Source organism: Aquarana catesbeiana, linkage group LG08, assembly GCF_042186555.1.
Source record: "Aquarana catesbeiana isolate 2022-GZ linkage group LG08, ASM4218655v1, whole genome shotgun sequence".
NCBI lineage: Eukaryota > Metazoa > Chordata > Amphibia > Anura > Ranidae > Aquarana > Aquarana catesbeiana.
The window spans coordinates 277,157,523-277,168,371 of NC_133331.1; the positions used below are offsets into that span (position 1 = coordinate 277,157,523).

The following is a 10,849-nucleotide window of genomic DNA, read 5'->3' on the forward strand; positions in this document are numbered from 1 at the left end:
ACTTTAATCCAAAGTAACATTACTTCCAGGGTCCCCAGGCATACAGCTCACAACGAGCACCGTTCCCCCGAAATGCCAAGGCCCATAATCGGTTGGTAAGAAGCTGACATTCAGTCCCCTCCAAAAGCCTCTGTCCCGGCTAGGTCTGTCACAGGAGGCATAGCTGCTGTGTGTGAATCTTTCCTCTCACAGCAGGAGTATATCCTCCGGGACTGCAATAAACTTGTCACATATAAGTAATAGAGATAAGTCCCAGAGGTGACATGCACCTAAGTGGACCATAGTGTGCCTGCACTTTTTGCAAAGTTGCTGAATTCCTGGAATTCAGCCTTAAAACATACTTTATTGAGATGTCACAAAGACATCTCATGAAGTTCAATTGCTGGCTGCGTGGTGTTTTTTCACTGCACTGTGCCCGCACACTACCCCAATGCAGTGGTATGGCCTGGACACATAGGAGACAAGGCATTTTGCCCTGTTCCTGCAGTGGGACTGCACTGGAACAGTCGCCCAACACAGTCCCACCACATGTGGTGTGAACATACCCTTATTCACTTATTTTTGCTGGACTTTATCCAACCTGCTGTACCTCCTGCACCTGAGAGTAACCTAGCTGTAGCCACTAACCCTACATCCAGTGCCTCCCACCAACACTTCTATTAATGTGATGAAATAACAGGGTAACATTAGGGGGCGTGGTCTGGAGAGCAATGGAGTAGGATGCATGTAGTGAGTGCTCCGCTTGTCCATACTCCTGCAACAACCATCCTGCCTCAATCCTGTCGATCTTACTCAGCCTCTGCATCTCAGCAAGCCTGCCTTGTTCCCTGCACGGTCCTTGGAGCTCTCCAGCTGACTAGAGCGTCACCCAAGGCCGCCGTCATCAGACTTCCCCGCCCTGGGGCTGCCTGTGGGACAGACCGCGGCTTCGGCCTAGATCCCGAGCGGTGGCTATCTTGCTCCACCCGGTTCCTGCAAGTCTCCCTGGCCTGCCTGATTGCCCCGAGACTAATCTCTGCTAGCCACGGCCACCGGATCACCTGCAACCGCTAGTGCAGCGCCTCTTCATTCTGCAGCAGCCAGTGGGACGGTCCGCGGCTCCGGCATGGTCCCTGGAGTGGCGGCCATCTTGCTCCACCCGGCGGCAGCCCTGCAGGTCTCCCTGGCCTGCCTGACTCCCCGGAGACTAATCTCTGCTTGCCACGGCCACCGGATCACCTGCAATTGCTGGTGCAGTGCCCCTTCATCCTGTAGCAGCCAGTTGGACAGTCCGCTGTTTCGGCCTGGTCCCCAGAATGGCGGCCATCTTGCTTCACCCACCATGGGCCTGTGCAGGTACTACAAGACTCCCTGACCACCCTGAGCCTGGTTTCTCCCTGCTACAACCACCGGCCTTCACAGCTGTTGTCCGCGGAAAATTTTAAATTTTAACTTTACTTTTTGAGATTGGGTACGCTCAAGCATGTCAGGTGGGGTCACGTCTGCTCCGCTTTTGGCATGTCTGGGCGGCCTCAATCCAGGACTTTTGGACCATCAAAACGGTCTCTGCGGGTCACACCTGGGTCTTCAACAACACCCCCAGGCTCAGATTTATGCCTACAACTCTTCCAGGTTCAGAAGAAAAAAAAACAGATCCTGTTAGCTTACGTAAGCTCTTTATTGGAACAAGGTTCAGCCATTCCTCTTCCAGAAGGCGAACAAGGCAAGGGCATGTATTCTCCTCTGCTCATGGTTAGGGATGAGCTGAACACCCCCCGGTTCGGTTCGCACCAGAACCTGCAAATGGACCGAAAGTTTGCGCAAACTTTAGAACCCCATTAAAGTCTATGGGACTTAAACATTCAAAATCAAAAGTGCTAATTTTAAAGGCTAATATGCAAGTTATTGTCCTCAAAAGGGTTTGGGTTTTAATGATGCTTAAATTACAAAAAAAAAAAAAGTGAAATATTCCTTTAAATATCGTACCTGGGGGGTGTCTATAGTATGCCTGTAAAGTGGCACGTGTTTCCCGTGCTTAGAACAGTCCCTGCACAAAATGTCATTTTTAAAGGAATAAAAGTCATTGAAAACTGCCTGCGGCTTTAATGCAATGTTGGGTCCCGACAATATGGATGAAAATCGGTGAGACAAACGGCATGGGTACCCCCCCCCCCAGTCTATTACCAGGTTCTTTGGTTCTCATATGGATATTAAGGGGAACCCCGAACCCAAATTAAAAAAAGGAAAGGCGTGGGGCCCCAGGCCCTATATACTCTGAACAGCAGTATACAGGCGGTGCAAACAAGACAGGGACTGTAGGTTTGTTGTTAAGTAGAATCTGTTTGTAATTTTGAACGGGTACATTTTTAAAGTGTAGCTCCAACCACAAAATCTATTTTTAAGCTTCTTGGAAAACATAGGGAAGGGTTATCACCCCTGTGACATTTGTTTTGCTGTCTGTGCACCTCTTCAGAAGATTTTACCTCACTTTCTATCCAAATGATAAAAGTTTTTTGAAAATGTGGGGGTTTTAGTGAAACAAGGATTGGTAATAAAGCATCAGTGAAGAGGTGACACGTTTTTCCCATATTAACTCTTATGCCCCGTACACACGGTCGGATTTTCCGACAGAAAATGTGTGATAGGACCTTGTTGTTGGAAATTTCGACCGTGTGTAGGCTCCATCACACATTTTCCATCGGATTTTCCGACACACAAAGTTTGAAAGCAGGCTATAAAATTTTCCGACAACAAAATCCGTTGTCGGAATTTCCGATCGTGTGTACACAAATCCGACGCACAAAGTGGCACGCATGCTCAGAATAAATAAAAAGATGAAAGCTATTTATAGTCCCGACGTACATGTTTTACGTCACCGCGTACGGAATGATCGGATTTTCCGACAACTTTGTGTGACCGTGTGTATGCAAGACAAGTTTGAGCCAACATCCGTCGGAAAAAATCCTAGGATTTTGTTGTCGGAATGTCCGATCAATGTCCGACCGTGTGTACGGGGCATTACAGGAGAGAATTTCCCTTCCTAGGGGTAAATTTCATCTCACTTCCTGTTGTCTCCTTTCGTTTGCAAGAAGGAGTCGTTTGTAAGTTGGATGTTTGAAAGTAGGGGCCTGCCCTATATACTCAGCAGAAATTGGGGCCTTAGGTGTTGGTGTTGCCACAACACTGTAAGCCCACACAGTTACTCTTGGTGGGCGCAGGAACGGGCCGTGCTGTGAAATGTTAGATCAAGAATTGTAATTACATGCCATTGTTGAGCAGGGACAGAAAAATTGGGCCTTTGGTGGTGGTGGTGCTGTTGCCACAACACTGTAAGCCCACACAGTTACTCTTGGTGGGCGCTGGAACAGGCCCTGCTGTGAAATATTAGATCAAGAATTGTAATTACATGTCCCTGTTGAACAGGGGCAGAAAAATTGGGACTTAGGCACTGGTGCCACAACACTGCAACGCCTCACAGATGCTATAGTTGGAACGCAGGAATGAGCCCTGCTGCAAAGTATTGCATCAAAAATTGTAATTATACGCCCTTGTTAAACAGGGGCAGAAACATTGGGCCTTGGTCACTTGTGGCGGGGCCCAGAACCAAAAATGTTCTTACAAGCTATCAGCATGAAAATTGAGGAGGAAGAGGATTGTCACTCGGCATAACAGGATAGTCACTCAGCATCAGCATAGGCAGTCTTGAAGGGATCTCACATTAACAAAAAAAAATCAATCAGTTACATCAGCATCAGGTGCTTGGTAGCTGGTGATCCAAGACTGATTCATTTTTATGAAGGTCAGCTGATCAACCAGTTCGGTGGACAGGTGCAACCTGTGATCGGTTACAAAGCCTCCAGCAACACTGAATGTGCATTCCGAAAGAATGCTGGATGCAGGACAGGCCAGTAGCTCAAATGCATACTGTGCAAGCTCTGACCAGTGATCCATCCTCAAGACCCAGTAACCCAGAGGATTTTCAGGCAGGCTGGTGTTTTTACAGTATTTCCAGTTAGTGTACTGTGTACCCCGCACAGTTGCACCTACAGTATAGCTACCTGAAGCCCGGTGCTTTCGTAGGCTCTTGAAGTATTTCCAGTTACTGTACTGTGTACTCTGCACAGTTGCACCTACAGTATAGCTACCTGAAGACAAGTGCAGGTGTTCTCATACTAATAATACTACAGGCAGGCAGTTGATTCTGCTAGCTGCAGTATAATCGGTATATATATACATCCCAGTTTTGTGCAGCTACATCTCCCTGCAGGCCATTAGTATGTCTGGAAGGCCAACAAGGAGAAGCAGACAGTCACAAGGCAATAAAAGAGGGCAAGCAGGCTCTGTGTCTAGAGGCAACAGTGCTGGTCGTGGAGACGGTGCATCCTCATCAGCACGTGGCCGTGGGACACGCTTGGCCTTTTTTTCGGCAGCTGGCCGTGTTGAGCTGCAACATGAGGAAGACTTGGTCGAGTGGATGACCAAGCTGTCCCCATCCTCCTCATCCTCTCTCACCCAGGCTCAGGGTACTTTGTCTGGCAAAGCAGCTGCCAATGCGGCCTCTTCCCTCGGCTCAATGGATGGAGGAGATGGGACTGAAGTAGGAGTACGTGGGATGGAGGAGATTGGACTGGATGAGGAATGGGATGGAGGAGATGGGACTGGAGGAGGAATGGGATGGAAAAGATGGGACTGGAGAAGGAATGGGATGGAGGAGATGGGATTGGAGGAGGAGGGGGGAACATGGGATGGAGGAAATGGAACTGGGGGAGGGTGTGGGATGGATCAGATGTGACTGGAGTAGGAGTACATGGGATGAAGGAGATAAGACTGCAGGAGAATGAGGATGTGGAATGGAAGAGATGGGACTGGAGAAGGAGGAGGATGTGGGATGGAGGAGATGGGACTTGAGAAAGGAGTGCATGGGATGGAGGAGATGGGATTGCAGGAGGATGAGGAGGACATGGGATGGAGAAGGAGGAGGACATGGGATGGGCCCTTGTGGGATGGCCAGTGGGCGGATTTGGTGGGACAGACAGTGAGCGGACACTGGGGAATGCTGGTGGTCAGGCCCGGGGGGGTGGGGGGCGCACAAGCCTAAAGCTGTGTAAAGGGCCCAAAAAAATTCTGATGACTTCCCTGAATGGGGCACTTTTCCTCCCATGGACACCAATGATTGCACACTATTCATGAAACCAATGATAGGGCACTATTATTTCCAATGACACCAATGATGGGACACTACTATTTACAGTGACCCTCAATAATGGGACACTATTCCTCCCACTAATACCAATGACGGAACACTATTTCCCCCACTGATACCAATAATGGGGTACTATTCCTCCCAATGAAACCAATGATGGGGCACTATTCCTCCCACTGACACAAATGATGGGACACTATTCATCCCACTGACACAAATGATGGGGCACCATCCCTCCAACTGACACCAATGATGGAGAGCTATTCCCACTGACAATACCAATAGGGTCATAATTCCTGCCATTGACACCAATGATAGGTTTCTATTTCTTCTACTGACACCAATGTTGAGTCACCATTCCACCCACTGACACCATACATATAGTGTAGGGCATAATTCCTTCCATGGAAACCAATGATGGGACACTATTCTTCCACTAACACCAACAATGTGCTGCCCCCCCCCCCCCCCCCCTTCTGCAGAATAGTAAACTGGACCTTTGGGTAGAAAGTTGGGAGACCTCTGTCCTAGAAAGTAATCTATCACTACAAATGACCAAGATTTACTATCTTGGAATTTGCCACAAGGTAATGATTACTGTGCTGAACTTTGGGGGATTATATATATATATATATATATATATATATATATATTCATTTTTATTTTTTTTTCTTATTTATACAGTATATTTTCTGAGGTAGGCTATATAGCTGTGTAGTGAAATGAGGCAATAAACTTACTCTGAGTATTTGAATGGCAATATATTTATCATGATAATTGATGAGCAAATAATAATACATCACCACCAGAATAAACTACTTACTAGTCTGCTGTGTGCAGTGGCTACAAACTTACTGTTGTCATAATGAGTAAAGAATGATAAATAGTACATGAAATATGACATGTTCTCATCAGATGACACCTTTGTATCTCTAACAATCTCCCCCATCACATCACACAAGGATCTCATGTCTCCGGCTGATGTTTTTGTTCCAGGCTCCTTCTACTCAGCTATAGATGAGCAGAGTTCTGTATTAGAGGGAAATGTTTCCTGATCTTCACTCTTCACTCATCTAATGTGAAGATGATTGTAGTGGGAGATGTGAGAAGATTGTTTTCTGATGAGAATGTGTGTAGAAAAGCAGGTAGAAGGAAGAATGGGACACACACTCAGGAGGATGGATGTGTTTGTAGCCTCTGTGTTCAGCCTCTTGAGCAGATCATGAGAGCGGTAAGTGACAGATCGGTAAGTGACAGTCCAGTGAGCAGATCGGGTCCCCGATGAAGATCGTACATTGTCATATATTAGATACAAATCGTTTTTCTCTCTGCCAGGGAAACACAACAAGAGAGAAGATTCCCCAGCACTGGAGTGACAGTGGGTGGGCGTGTCTAACGTGTAGCCAATAGCAGTGCAGACAGCATGTTGTGTCCTAACCAATAGAAATGAGGATCGTACAGTATAAAGCCAGAGTGATAGGACCATTGTATTATGTAGGTTGTGTAACCCTTTGTTGCGAATCATGACGGAGACTGAGATCGCCCCATCCGCCGCTCCTCCAGCGGAGCCCGCCGCCAAGAAGAAGGCGACTAAGAAGGCGGCAGCCGGAGGAGCCAAGAAAGGCAGCAAGAAGCCGTCCGGTCCCAGCGTGTCCGACCTCATCGTCACAGCCGTGGCCGCTTCCAAGGAGCGCAGCGGGGTCTCTCTGGCCGCCCTCAAGAAGCTCCTGGCCGCCGGAGGATACGATGTGGACAAGAACAACAGCCGCCTCAAGATCGCCATCAGGGCGCTGGTGACTAAGGGGAGCCTCGTCCAGGTCAAAGGACATGGAGCCTCCGGATCCTTCAAGATCAACAAGAAGCAGCAAGAGGGCGACAAGGCCAAGAAAGTCACCAAGAAGAAGCCATCGGCTGCGGCCAAGCCCAAGAAACCTGCGGCCGCCAAGAAGCCAGCCAAGTCCCCCAAGAAGAAAGTCCCCAGCAAAGCAGCCAAGAGCCCCAAGAAGGCCGCCAAGAAACCGGCAAAGGCTGCAGCTTCTCCCGCCAAGAAGGCGACAAAGAGCCCCAAGAAGCCCAAAGCTGCAGCCAAGCCGAAAAAAGCCGCCAAGAGTCCGGCTAAGAAGGCGGCTAAACCCAAGACAGCAGCCAAGCCCAAGAAGGCCGCTCCGAAGAAGAAATAAAGGAAGGCGGCAGTAGCCGGAGAACTCCTTCATCTCCACCCCCCAAAGGCTCTTCTCAGAGCCACCTACCTCCTCCTAACAGAGCTACACCTACCTACCTACAACCACCTCCTAACAGAGCTACACCTACCTACCTACACCCACCTCCTCCTAACAGAGCCACACCTACCTACCTATACCCACCTCTACCTACACCTACCTCCTCCTAATAGAGCCACACCTACCTACCTACACCCACCACCTCCTAACAGAGCCACACCTACCTACCTATACCCACCTCTACCTACACCCACCTCCTCCTAACAGAGCCACACCTACCTACCTATACCCACCTCTACCTACACCTACCTCCTCCTAATAGAGCCACACCTACCGACCTACACCCACCACCTAACAGAGCCACATAGAGTTTACACACAGTCTAGATGAGAAATGTTCCCATCACACATTGTACATTTATCCCTTGCAGGGAATCTCAGACTACATTTTATATGAGAAATCCCACAAATCATTACTAGAGATACTGTAGCTCCCTCCTGATAGGATCTTTTCAGGGGCCACAACCCCCCGACAATTCCCGCACAATGTCTGTGGGATCTCCCCGGGAGGGGGAGGGGACGATCACTTCCTCTTCTAGACGATCGATCCGCTTCACCATTGTGAACGTCATAAGGGAAATAATTGAACATGAACTCTGTTGTCATCCAGCTAAATAACATTTTCACCCAGAAAAAATCTGAAGAGGTTTAGTAGTCCCGATGTAATGCTTGGATTGAAATTGTATCCCCCCCCATACACACACATCTGTCATGTGCAGATAGGAGACCTGGAGGTCCCCGACAATTCCCGCACAGTCTGTGGGATCTCCCGGGGGAGGGGGACATTCACACTTCCTCTTTCTAGATGATCTTCAATATTTCATGTGATCGGTATGAGGGAAATCATTGTACTGATCGGACATGTTAGAATGATCAGCAACAAGAACATTGTGTTATGAGGAGAATGGACTCTTCACTGTCATAGAATAGAATTCCATATTTTCACCATATTGTCGCGACAGATAGTGGAAGGTGTTCCGCACACACTCACCGTACAGATCACTATCTGCTGATTGGCTGACATATAAAATAATTTGAGGCTTGGAATGAGAAATGTACAACTCTCTCCAGGGTGCCAATAATTGTCTTCTGTAGATAATGAGAAGAAATAGAGAAGAGTGTAAAATGTAACAATGTGATCGGTGTGTGTGTGAGAGGAAAGATTGGAGAAAGTAGTAGAATAGCAGAGGAGAGATTCCTGTGATAGATCGGGGAGAGGAAATCTCGTCTTCATACAGAAGAATGAATAGTGAGTGTGAGATTTCTTACTAGTCAGTTGTAGGATTTCTACACCGGAGCTGAGAAAGAGGTGATCCCGGGATCTGTGTACAGGAGGGGAGGAGATGACTTTGTATTTCTCTTGAACAGGTTTTCTTTCCCGATCTCCTGGTAATGATGAGGGAAGTCTAGAGATATGAAGAGAATCTTTCTAGGAAGGTGTCTTGTTCTCCTCTCCTATATATTGTATTGTGGTGAGAAGAGATCGGCACGAGAAAAGATCTCCTTCCTAGAGAAGTGTGAATTGTTACTTTGTAATCATCTTAGAAATGTTAGAGATGTGAGTGCGGTGTGATGGGGGGTGTAGAGATGTGGTGAGGAGTATTTGTATGATGTAGTGGTCATGAGATAGTATGGAGCTCTTTGTGAGGAGGATGTGGTGGCTCTGAGAAGAGCCTTTGTGTTGTGTGGGGGGTGATGAGGATGTTGGTCGGGGGGTATATTAGGCCCTCTCTCCGCGGATGCGGCGTGCCAGCTGGATGTCTTTGGGCATGATGGTGACCCTCTTGGCATGGATGGCGCAGAGGTTGGTGTCCTCGAAGAGTCCTACGAGATAAGCCTCGGAGGCTTCCTGCAGAGCCATGACGGCGGAGCTCTGGAAGCGCAGGTCGGTCTTGAAGTCCTGGGCGATCTCTCGGACGAGGCGCTGGAAGGGCAGCTTGCGGATGAGCAGCTCGGTGGATTTCTGGTAGCGGCGGATCTCTCGGAGAGCCACGGTGCCGGGCCTGTAGCGGTGAGGCTTCTTGACTCCGCCGGTGGCCGGGGCGCTCTTGCGGGCGGCTTTGGTGGCCAGCTGCTTGCGGGGAGCTTTCCCTCCGGTGGACTTACGAGCGGTCTGCTTGGTTCTTGCCATGGCTGATCGATGCTTCCAATCTCCAGAAGAAACACAAGTGTGAGAACACGGGCTGTGCGGCGTCTATTTATACACATCACTGCCTTCTGATTGGACAAATAACTCACACCCCTTTTCATGATTGGTTTACTTTAAAAAAAAGCGGCATTTTTAAATTGCCCGCCAAGATCTGCCCGTTATCTGTGTTAGTAGAGTTACCTTCATTGTGTGGGGTGGGGGAGGGGAGTTCCTCCACATCTTATAATGTGTAAGAATTAGGAGCTCTGACATTGGAATGCTCGTCTCCATAATACAGAACATCCTCCTCCGATCTCACTGCTCGGATTATTCCGTTCTTTAGTGAATAACCAGTAGAAAGGTGACTTGTACAGCTTGTTCCATCCAGCACAATTCTGTACTAACATGGAGGGACAGATCGCTGAGCAGACAATGAATCGTGTCCCCCCAGCATTGTCCTCCCTGCTCCGGACACATCTGGGATCGGTGCGATCATTACTTCTAGATGTTCCATGTGGATCAGCATTAGATCATTGAACGCCTATTGCTGGATCTACATTATAATCGGTGTGCCGCCAACTCCTACCGGGGGAATTGAGGGAATGGACACAGGGCGACATCTAGATTGCATAATCAATCCGATACATTTACATGAATTGGGTTTTATTTGTCAGAAAATTCTGCAAAAACATGATTTAAACTATAATTCTCATGATATCATGTCACCATTAGAAGGAGAATGACAGCTCTGATATGGAGCATATGAGAGGGTCTTATGAAGAGCATTTGTGTCTTGTTTGGATGATGGGGGGTGTTGGGGATTTACTTGGTGCTGGTGTACTACATGAACATAACATATTATTATTATTTGACAAAATGTATATAGTGCTAAACATTTAAACAGGTCTTTACAATACAAGGGTGACAGTACAATCTCAATACAGTTCAATACAAAATGAATACGAGCGTCCTGCTCACGGAGTTTACAATCTAATGAAATATTTTTATAATCAAAGATTAGAGACTCCTTATCAGTGTAATAATCAGAAACATTGAGATTGGATTATTTGTGCCCATATTTCAGTAAATTAGATGACACAGACAGAGATAACTCCCAGGATCGGAGGGATGTATGATAATCTGCATTACAACGTGTAACCTTCACTTTCTAATCTGTGGCAACTGAAATTCACCAAAATACTCTAATACAAATATATATATATATATATATATATATATATATATATATATATATATATAT

General features: G+C 47.5%; 2 protein-coding genes across 2 annotated transcripts; one reads left to right on the plus strand and one right to left on the minus strand.

Moving 5' to 3' along the window:
- Window positions 1–6,679: 6,679 nt before the first annotated feature.
- LOC141106540 (uncharacterized) lies at window positions 6,680–7,404 on the plus strand. The gene has a single exon (XM_073597396.1). It carries the CDS (start codon window positions 6,706–6,708, stop codon window positions 7,360–7,362), a length of 657 nt encoding a protein of 218 aa, XP_073453497.1. The 5' UTR covers window positions 6,680–6,705; the 3' UTR covers window positions 7,363–7,404.
- A 1,772-nt stretch (window positions 7,405–9,176) lies between these two features.
- Window positions 9,177–9,633, minus strand: LOC141106541 (histone H3). Its single transcript, XM_073597397.1, has one exon. It carries the CDS (start codon window positions 9,589–9,591, stop codon window positions 9,181–9,183), a length of 411 nt encoding a protein of 136 aa, XP_073453498.1. The 5' UTR covers window positions 9,592–9,633; the 3' UTR covers window positions 9,177–9,180.
- Between the last annotated feature and the right edge of the window lie 1,216 nt (window positions 9,634–10,849).

What these genes read in the sequence shown, in the direction of transcription:
- LOC141106540 (XM_073597396.1), top strand. Translation starts at nt 6,706, where the DNA reads ATGACGGAGACTGAGATCGCCCCATCCGCCGCTCCTCCAGCGGAGCCC.
- LOC141106541 (XM_073597397.1), bottom strand. Translation starts at nt 9,591, where the DNA reads ATGGCAAGAACCAAGCAGACCGCTCGTAAGTCCACCGGAGGGAAAGCT.